This window comes from Salvia splendens, chromosome 2 (genome assembly GCF_004379255.2).
Source record: "Salvia splendens isolate huo1 chromosome 2, SspV2, whole genome shotgun sequence".
Classification (NCBI taxonomy): Eukaryota; Viridiplantae; Streptophyta; class Magnoliopsida; order Lamiales; family Lamiaceae; genus Salvia; species Salvia splendens.
In genome coordinates this window covers 33,429,048-33,445,306 of record NC_056033.1, presented here as the reverse complement: position 1 = coordinate 33,445,306, position 16,259 = coordinate 33,429,048, and the positions used below count along the sequence as shown (strand labels likewise).

Here is a 16,259-nt window from a genome sequence, read left to right as displayed (position 1 = left end):
AATCGATAGTGTGTGGATGAATCGCGATTTGAAGGATGAGTGTTTGATTTTGGGTTCAATTTTAGGTTTGATTTAAACCCAATTGCAGATTGAATGGATGAAACGACGTCGTTTTAGGTGTTAGAAACGACGTCGTTTTACGATTTTCCGATGCCATCCATGTCAACATTCAGGCATGCCACATAGGACACTTAGTTGTCGGAAAATACAGGGTCGGATCAATTTGGGAGATACCAGCGACCCGGCAAAGTTGGTGACTTTATACACCAATTTTAAAGGTCATGGGAAAAACTAGAATTTGGACAAAGTTGGTGACTTTTAAGGCAGTTATCCTTAAAATTAATACTATTATTAAATTCTTTAGCAGAGATATGAGTTATGGGAATTGGCGTCTAGGGAATGGGTCATTGCGACGAATGGCTGGATTTGGGAGTTGGCGATGTAAAGTACTTTCTCTGGAGGCGTTTCTTTTCGGCACAGAGATTAAGAAAAATTGTGTTATGTGAGTTAAGTAAAAAGAATATAAAGTGGAAAATGATAAAGGTAGGGAGATGAAAAAAGAAAAAAGTAAGAGAGAGTAAAGCAGGTGTGAAAAAATGTGTTGACTTTTACTAAAAAAAGGAAATGACTCTATTACTATGGAACGTACCAAAATGGTAAAATGACTCTATTACTATGAAACGGAAGAGGGAGTAAAAAATTTTAATAATCTTTAATTTAATTTTGTTTATTTAATTTTAGGGACTGTCATAGCAATAGCGGATTTAGGGGGCGGGAAGTGGCGATCATCCTCTACATACGACCAATTTCTTTTATCTGGACGTAAAATTGTGATATCCACCTCTACATTTGACCTCTTATACCACCAGGAAGACCGAAGAAAATAGTCACATTTGTCCTAAACCAAGTTAGTACTAAAAGTAACTTATAAATTAAGTTACTCCATAATATCAGTATAATGCCATATTTTAGTATTATCAATTGATTTAGTTAATACGCGTGTATACTAGTTATTAGTATGGAAACTATAGTACAGTAGAGTATTATATTTCCTCAGTTTTATAAAAATATAGGCACTTAAAATAAAATGTGATTTAATGCATAATTGATAAAGTAAGAAAATAAATAGAGAAAAGTAGTAGTGAACTTTTCATAAATGGCAATGCTCATAGTTTTATGGGCGGATGAAAATAAAAAATGCACATATTTTTATGTGAATGAGAGTGTATTAATTGTTATTTAATATTTTAATATATTTTATTTTTTGTTTATTTAAATGAATTAGATATTAATCAAATTTTGATTTTAAATTCAAGAACAACTGAAATAAATACTTGAAATCCAAATTCGAATTGGTATCAATTGAGACAACAAATCAGTTTAATAATCTAATACTGCTATTATTATAACCGCGTAAATGTCATAAATTAGATTTTTAAATTATTATAATGATCATTATATATTTTATAAATAATTAAATTATGAACCAGTATACTGTAAAAATTGAGACAACAAATGAGTTTAGTAATCTAATATACTACTACTATTATATAACCGCGTAAATATCGTAAATTAGATTTTTAAATTATTATAATGATCATTATATTTTTTATAATAATTGAATAATAATTTAATAGGGTTATAATCAATTGCTAACTAATTAACAATCACAAATTGAGACTAAAACTTAGTCATTAGATTAGGAGATCTAGTGATTGATATAATACTAAGTGAATTATATTTTAATTAAAAAATTTATTAAATAAACTTAAAGGGTATTAAGGTCAATTCTTGATAGTTAAAATTAAGCACTTTCACTTTCCTTAAAATCATCTTAAAATTTTAAATTTACGTAATATCTCTCGATTTAAATTATTTTTTTAAAAAAAATATATCAAATTAAAGATAATGAAATTTTATAATTTTATTTCGCTTTTCATATATTGATAATCAGATTTCATATCAATAAATGCATCAAACAATCTCAATATAATGTAATGTACAATATCAATAAAACTGTATTGATATTTTCTGGTACTTGTGTTGAGATACTCATGTCACGGTGTTGATATTTGTAATACATTGTATTGATATAAAAAACCGTGAAAATTATTATGTTATAACATATTGACTATATTACTCTTTTGTTGATATTTTATCTACTATTTTATTGAAATACGTGAACTTTAATCTCATCCACTCATTTTAAAATCTAATGGTGTAGAATTGATCTTAGTTGTAGATTGGATACTATATGCATTTTAACGTAATATACTGTAAATATAGATATTTGTATACACTACTAGTATATTTTTCAATATATTGTAAATAGAGATATTTGTATATATATATATTTTATTTACATTATTGTGTTCTATTATAATGAGGTATGCATATTGTGTCGCATAGTTAATTGGTTATAGATTTTCGACGACCCTATTACAGAAATCAAAACCGAATCTTACTTGGTTTCCACACCAACTTGTTGATTGATAATCGACCGATTGATTTGTAGGAGCTTGTTGTATACTTTTGTACATTCTCTCCATTATTATTTCTCTTACTTTAGTTTCTCTTCACTCTAATTACTATTTCTTATTCTTTCCATCTCAGCCTAAGTGAGACGTTTCATTTTCGCATATATTTTGGAAAAATGATAGTACTCCCCCATCTCTTAAAAATATATGCACTTTCCATTTCCATCTGTCCCATAAAAACATGAGGCATTTCCATTTATGGAAAGTTGTAACCAACTCATTGCACATATACATCAATTTATTTACAACTTATTCCACTATGACCCACCATTATAATCATTAAACACTAATAATAATGCGGGTTTCACTATCCACTAACAATACTTTAACTAACCTTCTCCTCATCTTCCTTACTTTACCAATTTTGTCTTAATTCCTGTGCCATATCATATGCACATATGTGCATAGACGGAAGGAGTAATAAATAGTTTAAGTGGAGAGAAAGTAAAGTAAGATATAGAATAATGTAGAAGATACTATATTCTATAATTAATCTCTCTTTTACTTTACTTTATCTCAACTTTAACTATTTATAAGTACAATTGATGGAAAAGAACAACAATAAATGTAATGAAACGAAAATCTTCTTTCCGCAAGACAAATTATACCATGACTAATGCTCTTAGATTGACGTATTGTCCCCAAAGATAAAACAATTTCATCCTACCATGTACAAGCACCTCAAATCTATTAGGCAACCACTCCTCATAAACTAATGCCAAAATGTGTGCACGTAAAAAATACTACCTCATAGTCATATCCATTAGGAACCACTACTCATAAACTAATGCCAAGATGTGTGCGGTATGCATGTAGAAAAGAGAACTTGAGAGAAGACTAGCTTCGTGTTGTGTCGTGTGTATTCTCCTCTATCAAATCCCACTATTTTGTACACTAAACAAAAATACTTGAAAAGCCATGCAATCTAAATACTTACTCCACCTCTTAATAAAGTTGGAAGATACCTGTATAAGTAAAATGCCACAAGCCTTGCCAAATAAAGGCCAATGGACTTTCATATCCTTCCTCACCTCCACATTTCCAACTAATTTATCTTTTTATTATCTTAGTACGTTATAAAAACTTGCTACACTGGTTATACACCAAACACCTTTGTATTTTTTTCCCTTATATACATAACTTTGCACTATTTCTTGTGTTTTGGTAATTTACCGAGGGAAAAATTGGATCATTCAAACGATAGGCTTGGCATAAGGGTTGCAATTGCATTTTTAATTGCAAAATTGTAAGTTAATTCAATCAATTTCCAGTGATACAACATTATGCATCAAGTATATGAATATATGATTATCAACTCTTAAAAATCGGGTCGAAATGAAAAAGAAAAATAGAAACATGGGCAATGAAAAAAGTTAAATAAAAATGAATTTTCCTATAAATAAACTTGGGCGGTGAAGGCGATGCCCATTGACTTCAGCCCACTACACTACTCCACAATCGACCGCATCTCTTCCGCCACCTAAACCAACCGGCGGGAGAGGGCGCGTGAGGTAATTTGAAGATGAAGTTGAAGCAGTTGGAGAGCCTTCTCGGCTCTCTTCAACAGTTCGACCGCCCCAAGGTCTGTCTTATACCTTCTGTCGGTTTGCTTTATCAATGATAAGTATAATGATATAATTTCATGGCGCAACAGATTGAATTGGAGCAATATCCCACAGGACCCCACATCGCATCTCGCTTGCTCTACACTGTAAATATTCTTCGTGTTTCCGTTCCTTTAATTTCCCTTTACCTTTATCAGATGCCTAAATTACTGCACATTTTATTTGTGGCGGGTTGGACATTCTGTATAGTTTGACATTTGTTGCACCAGTACTCAATATTCTTTTTGTTAGCCTATTTTAGGCAGAGAATTCGTTCGGGGATTTGAGTGATAAGGTAGTGGCGGATTTCGGTTGTGGCTGCGGTACCCTAGGACTTGCTGCTGGTCTTTTGGGGGCAGAGTAAACACCTTTTCACTTTTTTCAAAACTCTGTTTGGTTTATTTTGAAATTGATATGTAGTTCACATAATTTACTATATCAGGCATGTCACTGGATTTGATATTGATCAGGAGTCTATTGAAATTGCAACATCTAATGCAGATGAACTAGATGTACACGTTCTGTCTCTCCCTCTTTTTTCCCTCAGCATTGTGTACAGATTTTAAGTTTGTTTTCTAATCTCCTTGAGTTTTTGCCTTGCAGTTAGACATCGATTTTGTTCAATGTGATATCAGGAATTTAACATTGTCAGGTAGAGTTATCTGAAACTGCCCACCTCAAATAAATTACTACTACTATTGAGTTAACTAAAGGTCCTGAAGGGATTGCTGGGAATTACTAAAGTTCCTGAAGGGATTACTAAAGTTCAATAACATCTCTTTACGTTTTAGACAATTCTATGCTGAATTTAGCATATGTTGCACTCTATCATAGGGAAGCATCTGCTTGAGAGATGAGTAAATATTGACCATTGCTCTTGAAATTTGCACAGATCGGCATATCGACACAGTTGTAATGAATCCTCCATTTGGGACTCGGAAAAAAGGAGCAGACATGGAATTTCTCTCTGTGGCTTTGAAGGTCTAGTCCTTACCCATGTTGTAATTTGTCTATACCAATTAATTACAAGGTCTGTTACTTGCGTCTAGTGTCTACATGTTCTCATTTTCACTGGATTGCTGATTTGTCAGGTTGCTTCCCGAGCAGTCTATTCCTTGCACAAGACCTCAACAAGAGATGTAAGTTTATTTACCTTTTGAAACAGAGGTTTATTTATTTCTTGGTTACATCATATTTAAGTTTTGTGTTGGAAGATCGGTGCTTTTTTATATTTTTGTTATTTCTCATTGTCTACTACTTTCCCAAGAAATACCATCTGTGGTTGCATATTTGATATGAAGTTATACATAATACTCTGTTCATTTGCTGGTATCTTGAACTGATGGTTCTTCCATCCTGACTAGATATGTGTACAACACTTTCCTTAAGGTGAGTACATTTTTATCTGAACATCTTTTTTTTTCTCAGATAATTTTTTGGGACAAACCATTGTTTTATTTACTTCTGTATAGTTGAGAGTGTAGCTTCTTTTGATCTTTTCGCTTACTCGCTGATTTTGATGTGGTCCACAAACTATTCACAAAACATCAGCTGGAAGTATAATGATACTGTTATAGCTTACTGAGTCTGATCATTAATACTTATAGGATTGTAGATTGGTAGAGTAGAAGAGAAGTAATATAATGTTACATCATTCACCTGTCCTCTTGGTGAAGCACATTGTTTGATAGGAATGCTAGGAGGCATGAAGTGTTAGACAAGACAACGGTGTAACACCTGAATCTTCTTTAAAGAAGCACTAGCTTTTAACCATCTACTTCATGCATTTTGCCAGAATCTTTATATGCCCATTTTTTTAAATATTTGTCATTGTGAACTGGTGCTAATACTGCATTGCTTAACTGGGCTTGTACTTGGATTTATTATTGAATGCAGCACATCAGAAGAACTGCATTGCGAGAATATAATGCTAGCAGCGCTGAGGTTCTGTGTGAGGTACATATGCATTCCATGCATTCTTTGTGGCCTGAGTTATTTTCCATTGGTAGTAAATATGGCTTATATTTTTGTGCAGCTTCGCTTCGATGTGCCACAACTCTACAAATTTCACAAGAAAAAGGAGGTCGATGTGGCAGTTGATCTGTGGCGATTCATTCCAACATCCAATCAAGGAAGGCATCTCTAGCAGATTTGCATCCATTGCTTGTCACAAATATTCCCAGTAGGCACAGTAGCCAACAGTGCTGCCTTAAGATCTCGAATATGTGTGGAGGGACTAGGGCTAAAAACTCATTTGAAATAGAAATATGAGACATGATGAATTCTTTGTGAAACATTATGAATTAAAAAGGATGTAATTTATTATTCGCTCCCATGAAGTCCGTATTTAGCAATTTAGGACAACAAATTGATGAATTCATATTTTACATCCATTTGTGAAATTATTGAATTAAAATAAATTAATAAAGCAAATGCTTGGTCATAAATTAAAATTGCCTCTAATTTTAAAATGATCATATGTTTCTCAACCAAATGAAAAGATAAATTCACCGTGCACTCGCCCACGCTCGATCAAAACCTAAGGTTTTACTTCTCAAACTCTCCCAATCGTCAATGGCGGACCACCACATCAATCAGCAAACTAACCATGGAAATGGGAAGGACCATGGCGTGTTACTGTACTACAAGTACGCAGAAATCCCCAACCTTGAAGACCTCTTCGATTTCTACCATTCCAATTGCACCTCTCTCTCCCTCCTCGGCCGCGTCCGCCTCTCTTCTCAGGGCGTCAACGTCACTGTAATTTCCCTTCTCCGCTTCATCTGTCCCAGAATTCAGTTTATGCCATTTTTTTGTGTTTTTACCTCATTACTTTTTATTCCAAGGAACTCAGCATGCTCTGCTATGGTGCGTAGGTTGGGGGTAGATTGACGGCATTGGAGGAACACATTGAGGCACTGAAATCTAACCCTCTCTTTGAAGGAACCGACTTCAAGCTGGCCTCTTGTTCCGAGCCGTTGGGTGATCAAGTGACCAAGGAATGTGGATTTACTTCTTTGTCTATCCGGATTGTTAAGGTTGTGCTCAACTTAATTTGTCTGTTTAATTTATTTGAATGAGAGGACGAGTCATGAGCATGTGTAATGCTTGTTGCAGTGGGCCCCTCTATAGGGATTGAGGCTTGTGTGTTTCTGTTTCTGGACAGTAGAAAACTTCCTAGTCACACTTTCACTATCTATAAATCTATGGGGATTTGCAGAAGTCATCTGCTTTAGTTTCCTCACATTCAAACTGAAACAGGCTGTCATACTGTCAATAGGAACTGGTGACCTTAAGCTCTCACCCATTGTTGAAGTCTCCGGAGATTTCAAATGCTGGGAGACATCTCTCGGCAGCTGAATTTCACTCTGTTCTTCAGAATGCTGGTAATTTCTCTATGTATTTCTGCATGTTTTTTTCTTTTGAGTTGTGCACCATGGTCATTGGTTTGTGTACTTTGACTAATCTATTATTTTGCGCTGACACTAAACTTAGTTGCCAAGTCTTCTACTACTGAATATTTTGGTTATTTTTGCAGGTAATTGTCAAGAGTTAAGTAGTGGTTCTGACAAGGAATTGATACTGTTAGATGCAAGAAATTTGTACGAGACAAGAATAGGCAAGTTTCATGCTCCAGATGTCAAAACATTAGATCCAGCTATCAGGCAGTATAGTGACCTGCCCTCATGGATTGATGACAATTCAGAGAAATTAAAGGGGAATAATATCCTTATGTGAGTACGTGTGCTGTAGCAGTAATTTACTACTGCTAAGAGCTAAAGTCAGTTGTGGTTTCTATTTTAAAGCTTCTTTCACATTTGTTGTCTGCATTACTTTCCAGTATATATTCTACAGACACTGTATCCATGTTTTTGAGATGCATTTAGATGACCATCGTGATGTCATAATGCAGTGAGTTGTTAGATTTAATGTTTAACAGTCAGTGAGTAGCATGCTTAACTTCTCATTGTACCTATTAGCAAGCTAACTTCATTAACCTATGGAATGTGTGGAGTAATATTATTGGCTTCTAATTGGCCTTTCCTTTAAGCCTCTCCCGTGTACATATCCTTCTTGCTGTAATTGCACTGAATTACTGAACTACTGTGATTATTGGCTATTTCTATTTATGATACTGCATGATCCTCCATATGCATGGGTAAACTCATTTCAAGGATCTCAGTTGTTTGTTTGTTGGCATTCAAAGGTACTGTACTGGGGGAATTAGATGCGAGATGGCATCAGCCTATATCAGATCTAAAGGTTCTGGTTTTGAAAATGTTTTTCAGGTGAGCTCCTCCAAGCCTTTTTCCTGTAAAAGATCAATTCAACAAACAAATTTTTCTTCTAATATAACAAGGTGTTATACTTTTTTAATTTCAGCTATTGAGTTGATTTGGTTCAAAGTAAATTTGTTTGATAAAATTTCAATATTGGCTCATTTCAAGACATTTTAATATTATAGTGCTTATATAGCTCCTGTGTTAGGCATATTAAGATTGCTAAATCAAATTTCCCCCGAGGGATGAAACTATGTTGAAATCAAGGATGCTGGTGTTGTTTACGGTATTGCTATTTTTCAGTTATATGGTGGGATCCAAAGATATATGGAACAATTTCCAGATGGAGGCTTCTTCAAAGGGAAGAATTTCGTTTTTGACCATCGGTATGCTTTGCATATTTATCTATTTCCTACGTCTGATTTGCCTCGTGAATATTCTTTTATTACCTTTTGTATTTCTGCATTGTACTATTGGACCTGCACAAACTTCATCATAAGCTTGGGGCAGATCTTGTGAGTTGTCTTTGATAAAATAAATGCAAAATAGTGCTGTCCTTTTGCAGGATTTACATATTTTGTATGTTTAGGTAAAGCATGGTGTCTGTTAAGACATCAATTTCGGTAGTTTTGTAATCTTATGGATTTCTGCTTTCAGGGTTTCTGTTGGGAGCTTAGATCCTAATAAGTTGGGAACTTGCCTCTTCTGTGACATACCATTTGATGACTACACTGCACGTTGTCGGTGTTCTCACTGTAGGATGCTTGTATTAGTCTGTGATCGTTGTCAGGTATGTTTCATTCACATTGCAACTTGTGAAGTGTGTTGTTGCTTTCAGACCTTGCCCTTCATGCAACTTAAATTCTACATAAAATAGTTTGCTTGCGCCGATTAAAAGGTTGCAACTAATATTTGCAGGAAAGAAATTCATCTTATGTTTGTGAGTTGTGCCAGAAAGATGGCAAGCCTTTTCTCTCCATTTCCTCTATGGCGAAGGAAGTACCGGAAACACCATATGATGATCAAAATTTTGATATTGATCAATCTTCATCTCTTCTACCTATAAGTGAAGGTAAGGCATTATTCATAACATTCTTTAATTGGCATACTCAATATATCCTGTTTAAAGTAGACAATCTTTTGGAGCTATTAAACAATCTCTTGGACCTTTCACACATAAACTGCTTCTCATGTCATTGCTAACTCTTGTATGGTATCTTGTTAGCCAAACTATGGATATATAACATATATTCATCTCTTTACTTTCAGCTACTGTAACTTTTGCTTCATATTCTCTAGTTTTTGTCCGATGTTCTTTGTTATCCTTCTGAGATTATTAAGAAGAAAAATGGAATTGTGCAGGACAAAATACTGCTTTGACTAAGCCAATTAGAAAGCTCAGAATATTATGCTTGCATGGCTTCCGGCAGAATGCATCCGGTTTCAAAGGAAGAACAGCATCATTAGCCAAGAAACTCAAGAACTTTGCTGAGCTTGTGTTTGTTGACTCACCGCATGAATTGCCTTTCATTTACCAAGCTCCGCTAGCTGATCAGAATCATAGTAGTGATTCTGCATCCGAGCAGAAAAGCCCACCCTTGAACCATTGCAATAGGAAGTTTGCATGGTTGGTCGATGCAGATTATAATGGAAAGGATGATTGTGAGTGGAAGATGGCTAAAGCTCCTTTCGACTGTCTGCAGTACCAGCAACAAACAGAGGGGTTCGAAAGGTCTATTGAATACTTGAAAAGTGTATTCTCTCAAAAGGGACCTTTTGATGGGATATTGGGATTCTCTCAAGGAGCTGCAATGGCTGCCTTGGTCGGTGCTCGCAGAGAAGAGCTTAAGGGTGACATGGATTTTAGGTTTGTTATTTTATGCTCAGGTTTTTCTGTTAATATGACAAGAAATCCCGAAGGGTCGATCAACTGTCCATCACTTCATATTTTTGGGCACAAAGAGGGCAAGGACAGACAGATAGATTGCAAAGCCAGTACGCATCTAGCTTCCTTGTTTGAGAATGGATGCGCAGTGATTATTGAACACGACTTTGGTCATATCATCCCGACGAGATCTCCATACATTGATGAGATTAAAGATTTTCTTAGACGGTTTCAGTGATGCTGAATCTTAATGTTTCTCGTATACTTTTCCCAAGTGTGTAACTCACCTATCTTCTGAGATTCTCTATTCTCCCTCGATACACCAACATCAATATCAATCTGTGACATGATTTTGGCTCATTTTGCAACACAGTCAAAAAATTTCAACCTTATGGCATAGTTTTTGGCGCTTTCTAATATGCACAATGTTCCTGAGAATCTGTTAAAGCGTTAGAGCATTAGCAGCGGTGCGAATGTCCCGGCGGACATCCTAAAAACACCTTATGCCACGTCATACAGACATTCCACTGTGGATGTCACGTCATACAGACATCCCACTGCACAATGGCGGACATCCCCAAGGACATTCTGACGGACTTCCCACAATAATAAAAATTCACAAATTCACAAATTAAACAATTTTCGGAATTAAACAATTTACGGAATTAAAATTTTGACACAAATAGGGGAAAAAATTCCATTAAATAAAAAAAAGAAAATTATATTTCACCAAATTAAAATAAATACATTTCAATAATTAAAAACTACATCAACGACGACCCCTTCGATGCCATACTTCTTCAATAATATTGTCCTGGAGTCGAACATGAGCTTATTTTTGGCGCATGTCGGCAAATGCACGAACTCGATCGACTTCGTCGAGGGGTATCCCCATGCGTACATTGCTAGTGGTCACGCCGTGGCTTGGACCCGCAGCATCAGCATCAGCATCATCATTGGTCCAATCAGTCAGTGCTAGACCTTCATCTTCGACAATCATGTTGTGCATGATAATACATGCGTACATGATGCCGGCGATGCTGTCAACATACCACATCCGTGCTAGACCCTTCACTGCCGACCATCGAGCCTGAAGCACACCAAATGCCCGCTCCACATCCTTGCGCGCTGCCTCCTGACGACCCGGAAAATATATCTTCTTTTCATCTGATGGGCATCTGATCGTCTTCACAAAGACGGGCCACATAGAGTATATCTCATCCGCCAAATAATAGTCCATATTGTGCTGGTTGCCGTTGGTGACGAAATTGACGGCCGGACCAACGCCCATGCACTGGTCGTTGAAAAGGGCCGACAACTGGAGGACGTTGATGTCGTTGTTAGACCCGACTACTCCAAAATAAGCATGTCAAATCCACAGCCGGTAGTCAGCTACCGCTTCAAGGATTATCGTGAGATTCTTGCCCTTGAAACCGGTAGTGAACACCCCTTTCCAGGCGATGGGGCAGTTCTTCCACTCCCAATGCATACAATCAATGCTTCCCAACATTCCCGAAAACCCGTGCTGATTCACGTACATATCCATCGGAGCATGGCAATATTCGGGGGTAGGCTTCCGAAGATACCTATCCCCGAATATCTCCGTAACACCCTCACAAAAATACTTCAGGCACTCGCGGGCAGTCGTCTAACCGATGTGGAGGTACTCGTCGAACATGTCGGTAGCACCTCCGTATGTCAACTGCCTGATTGCGACAGTGCACTTCTGAATCGGCGTTTGGCCGGGTTTACCAGCCGCATCCCCTCGCACCATGAAATACCCGTATCGACGCTCTAAAGCGTCCACGATACGCAGAAAGAGCGGACAATGCATCCTAAAACGTCGCCGGAACATGTTCTCCCCATATCGTGGCTCCGGAGCGAAGTAATCCTCGTACAACCGACGGTGCGCAGCGAGGTGGTCCCGGGGTACTATAGATCGACGAGGGATGGGTCGAGGTACCGCCGGCTCCAAGGCCGCTTGTTCCTCCCTATCCGCTGCCTCCCGCACACGTGCATGAATCAGCCGCATCATGTGTTCATAATGCCCACCACTACCACTTCCAGCCATTACGGATATATAAAAGAAATTTAGAGAGAGGGAAACTTGTTAAAACAAGTGGTGCGAATGAAATGAAATTCAACGAGCCGTATATATAGACTTTTAAACAAAAAAATTAAAAAAAACGGGATGTCCGCACGGACGTCCGTCGTGTCTCCGCAATGGCAGACGTCTGCGGAACTCCGGTGTCTGCAGCGGACGTCCGTATCCGTCGCGACCTTGCACAATGGCGGACGTCCGTCGGGACGGGTGCCATTGCTGATGCTCTTAGAATTTCCTTTACATATTTCAAACTCGAAGGATATGATATTATGGAAAACACACCAAATAGTTGAATGCATTTAACAACCCTTCAGGAGTAATCAGTTGGATTACTATAGAAGTTGGTTCAAAATGTGACTGATAGTTCATCAAAAATACAGGTTACAGCAAAAGCATAATAAGCTAGAGGTGAATATGGCAAAATCAAATTCCTTAAGGTGCTACTATGCCCAGAATTAAAAGTAAGGTGTTAGATACAAGTGAAGAAGCAGAGGGTTAAAGCATTTACACTTGCACAAGAGAGGCCGCTACAACTTTGAGAACCTGCAACACAACCAAAACACCATTCAGTTACTCATTTCTTACACAGGCAATACAGCATTTTGGAGGTAAGGGCTACAACCATTGGGGCTTAAACGACAAGAGGAGACAATTATGCATGCTATGCTGTTTCTACTTACCTCACAAATTCAATCATTAACTAGTACTAAAAGATATTCCTCACAACCATGACCAATTTTATGATTTGCCTGATAGGCAACGATTGTAAATCACAATGGAAATGAAGCTCAAGTACTCCAAGGAGGAACTACAAAAGATAGGTTCTACTAGAAGAATGTAAATCACGATTGCTAGAAACTAGAAAGTACTAGTACCTTAGGAGCAATGCCATTTGCCATTTCTCCATTCTTGATGCACCCTCAAGTCAGAATGCTCAAACTTCAATTCCTCAGGCGGGTTCTCAAAGTACACAGAGTACCTTTCTTTCACAAGAACTTTCGTAACCCTACCAACCCACCAACAATCATTGTAAAAAGCATCAACTTGGTCATTGACTTTAAATCTGTCAACGACTCCAACATCAGGAGGGCTTGGCCTTAAATGGAGTTCATTGATCTCTTCTCTCAAGAAGCCTGTGCCATCATCGTTCATCAGTTTTTTGTACTCAATCAGATATTTTCCAGCTGCTGTTTTCTCGAGAACAGTTACAGGGAACCAAGCACCTTTAAAACCATCTTCATCGCTACTGGCTTCTGCATGGTCTCCTGAGTTAAAGATATGTTTAGTCACCACCATGCCGTCTTTCGCTTCAGCTGATGACGGAGTTGTCTGTATTAAAAGGCAAGACATTTATTAGCACAAGCTCTTAGTATTTGACAACCAAGGAGGCTAGCCTATATTGTTGAGAGAGAGACAGACAGAAAGAGCGAACTAACTCAATCCCACAGTTAGAAAAGGAAAATGAGGAAACATACATTTTTTCATTAGTAAAAAAAGGAAACTAATAAGGAAGTTATTGGGAAAATTGCTTTCACATAACAGCATATCACCTTATGATACTGTATGGATTCATTTTCAAAACCATCTTCATCGCTACTGGCTTCCGCATGGTTTCCTGGGTTAAAGTTATGCTCAGTTGCCACCGTGCTGTCTTCTGCTTCAGCTGACAACGGAGTTTTCTGTATTAAAAGGCAATACATGTGAGCACAAGCTCTTAGTCATTGACAACCAAGGAGGCTAGCCTATATTAAAGAGACGAAGCAAAATAACTTAATCCCATAATTAGAAAAGGAAAATAAGAAACAATTTACATTTTTTCACTATTAAAAAAGGAAACTACTAAGGAAGTTATTGACAAAATTTCTTTCACATAACAGCATATATCAACTGATGATACTGTATGGATTCATTTTCAATCCAGCAAAATGTATTATAGTATGTTGAAATTCACACCTCGGATTTTGCACATCACGCATCAGAATTATGGGCGGTAAACGAATCTAAAGTATTAGAACTCAGTACATAAGGCTAAGTTTGATATGCTAAACTGTTGTTTTGGTTCTATTTCCTTTTTGAGACGAAATAAGACGAGGCCCCAACAACTCTAATTCTTCAGTCCCATATGAATACCATAGCTTTCTCAACTCAACTCTAGTATAAAACACCTAATTAGGCTACGAACCACAAAATTAGAAAGTACTCCATAAGATGCATAATCACATTAAATTGGTTCCAATTTCAGCAAGAATATCCATTTGAGAAATACTATTAGCTAATCAGTTGATTCAATCACCAAGCAAACAGTAGGGTCTTTACTTCAAATCTTCTCTACTTGTATCAAAAAGGGGAAAAACTGAAATTTGTAATCAAGAAAGAAAAACATGAATAAAGATGAGAGAGGTATGCTTACATTGGGGTGGGAGGAGGGGAGCAAAGGCGGGACCCACTTCTCACCCGTGGCCCACTCGCGGTGCAGCCTCAACTGCGAGGCCGTGAAGGACAGCTCCTCCCTCGACCCACGGAAAAAGACAGTATATTTATCCTTGCCCTCGAATTTCCGGGTGATCACCCCCTCCCACCACCCGTCGTTGTAGTATGCATCCACTTCGTCGCTGAACTCGAAGGAGGTGCGATTCTCCTGAGGCGGCGGAGGGCGCAGCTGCACCAGCTGCAGCGGCTCCCTCAGCGGTCGCTTTCCGGCCTCGTCCTCCGTCAAGGTTTTGTACTCCACCAGGACCTTGGAGGATTCATCTTTCGGCGGACGGATCACAGTGGCCGCGAACCAAGACCCGCGAAATCCATCGTCGTCGCTGTTTACCTCGACTTCGGCTCCTTTCTTGAAGTAGCGTAAGATGCTGCTCTCGCCGCCGCCTGCCATCGGAGATCAAAGATTAATGGCGGCACTGTGTCAAGAATTTTGAATTTTTAGCCGAAAAAACCTAACAGTCTGAACTATGGCGGCACTCCGTGGTAGAAAATCTAATTGGTTCTATCGACCCGTTTAGGAACTCATCAAAAAAAATGTTACTGTATTTAATTATTTTATTTATTTTTCAAATAATATACTTTAAGTTTATTATTATTATTATTATTATTATTATTATTATTATTATTATTATTATTATTATTATTATTATTATTATTTTATCTGGCGCACGATCAAGGCCTATATATTATACTTTAAAGTTTAGGTAATTAGGTTTAGGTTCAAAAGTTTTCTTAGCATATTGTAAGTCCTATTGTAGAGAAATTTTCATACTACTATGTTGTTAGTCTCCTAATATCTTTTTTTGAGAAATTTACATACTACCAGTGTTGTTAGTCTCCTAATATATTTTTTTTAATTACTAAGATTATTCATCGGCCCAGTAATTATTTCACGCAATTATTTGGAGTTACCAAGATTATTCACCGGCCCAATAATTATTTCACCCGTTGATTTGGAGGCACCTCAAAGGTGGGAAAGTTGGTCCAAGGATTTAAAGCTACTCCATACCAAAGGCAGGGATCGATCCTCTGATCATTTGGTTAAGGATGGACGAGTCTCATGCCACTCGACCACACCCTTGAGTAAGTTTATAGTACATTTGAAAATAACATTACAACCTTTCTTGGTAGATCGTCAAAAGTCTATCTAGACCATGTGATAAGACCAATGGTGTTGGGTATCGAGAGTCTCTGCTATGACGTGAGCCATAGATCGATTGGGTCCGGGAATGAAAGAGAAGGCACCCAAAGGAAATAAAGCTCAATGGCATCCCGAGAATGAGAGGAAAAGAGAAGGCGCGGATTTGGGGACAAATCCTTCCCAAGAAGGAGAGGATGATACGATCATGGGTGGCGAGCTTC

General features: G+C 37.5%; 3 protein-coding genes across 4 annotated transcripts; 2 read left to right on the top strand and 1 right to left on the bottom strand.

Moving 5' to 3' along the window:
- Positions 1 to 3,956: 3,956 nt before the first annotated feature.
- On the top strand, positions 3,957 to 6,474 carry LOC121792303 (rRNA N6-adenosine-methyltransferase METTL5-like). The gene is made up of 9 exons (XM_042190192.1): positions 3,957 to 4,119; positions 4,192 to 4,248; positions 4,404 to 4,501; positions 4,584 to 4,653; positions 4,745 to 4,793; positions 5,034 to 5,122; positions 5,233 to 5,280; positions 6,038 to 6,097; positions 6,177 to 6,474. The coding sequence occupies exons 1-9, from the start codon at positions 4,060 to 4,062 to the stop codon at positions 6,285 to 6,287; spliced, it is 642 nt and encodes a 213-aa protein (XP_042046126.1). The 5' UTR covers positions 3,957 to 4,059; the 3' UTR covers positions 6,288 to 6,474.
- A 146-nt stretch (positions 6,475 to 6,620) lies between these two features.
- Positions 6,621 to 10,725, top strand: LOC121792302 (rhodanese-like domain-containing protein 6). 2 transcript variants are annotated; one of them, XM_042190190.1, is made up of 9 exons: positions 6,621 to 6,901; positions 7,018 to 7,179; positions 7,422 to 7,527; positions 7,731 to 7,875; positions 8,349 to 8,430; positions 8,725 to 8,807; positions 9,079 to 9,211; positions 9,340 to 9,493; positions 9,784 to 10,725. In XM_042190190.1, exons 1-9 carry the CDS (start codon positions 6,716 to 6,718, stop codon positions 10,542 to 10,544), a joined length of 1,812 nt encoding a protein of 603 aa, XP_042046124.1. In that variant the 5' UTR covers positions 6,621 to 6,715; the 3' UTR covers positions 10,545 to 10,725. The 2 variants fall into 2 exon arrangements, with proteins under 2 accessions (XP_042046124.1, XP_042046123.1); XM_042190189.1 differs by having other exon boundaries at positions 6,625 to 6,901; positions 7,680 to 7,875.
- Positions 10,726 to 12,677: 1,952 nt separating this feature from the next.
- Positions 12,678 to 15,393, bottom strand: LOC121764849 (protein AGENET DOMAIN (AGD)-CONTAINING P1-like). The gene is made up of 4 exons (XM_042160877.1): positions 14,821 to 15,393; positions 13,961 to 14,089; positions 13,286 to 13,739; positions 12,678 to 12,953 (listed from the first exon to the last, which is right to left on the bottom strand). Exons 1-3 carry the CDS (start codon positions 15,286 to 15,288, stop codon positions 13,287 to 13,289), a joined length of 1,050 nt encoding a protein of 349 aa, XP_042016811.1. The 5' UTR covers positions 15,289 to 15,393; the 3' UTR covers positions 12,678 to 12,953; position 13,286.
- Positions 15,394 to 16,259: the final 866 nt, after the last annotated feature.

Bases quoted from the DNA above. Each gene is read 5' to 3' on its own strand.
- LOC121764849 (XM_042160877.1), bottom strand. From the start codon at position 15,288: ATGGCAGGCGGCGGCGAGAGCAGCATCTTACGCTACTTCAAGAAAGGA. The intron at 14,090-14,820 runs GTAAGCATACCT...CTTTTAATACAG, and splicing joins TCCCCTCCTCCCACCCCAAT to AAAACTCCGTTGTCAGCTGA. The intron at 13,740-13,960 runs GTGATATGCTGT...CTTTTAATACAG, and splicing joins AATCCATACAGTATCATAAG to ACAACTCCGTCATCAGCTGA.
- LOC121792302 (XM_042190189.1), top strand. From the start codon at position 6,716: ATGGCGGACCACCACATCAATCAGCAAACTAACCATGGAAATGGGAAG. The intron at 7,180-7,421 runs GTTGTGCTCAAC...TACTGTCAATAG, and splicing joins TGTCTATCCGGATTGTTAAG to GAACTGGTGACCTTAAGCTC. The intron at 9,212-9,339 runs GTATGTTTCATT...TAATATTTGCAG, and splicing joins TAGTCTGTGATCGTTGTCAG to GAAAGAAATTCATCTTATGT.
- LOC121792303 (XM_042190192.1), top strand. From the start codon at position 4,060: ATGAAGTTGAAGCAGTTGGAGAGCCTTCTCGGCTCTCTTCAACAGTTC. The intron at 4,654-4,744 runs GTACACGTTCTG...TTTGCCTTGCAG, and splicing joins CTAATGCAGATGAACTAGAT to TTAGACATCGATTTTGTTCA. The intron at 5,281-6,037 runs GTAAGTTTATTT...TATTGAATGCAG, and splicing joins ACAAGACCTCAACAAGAGAT to CACATCAGAAGAACTGCATT.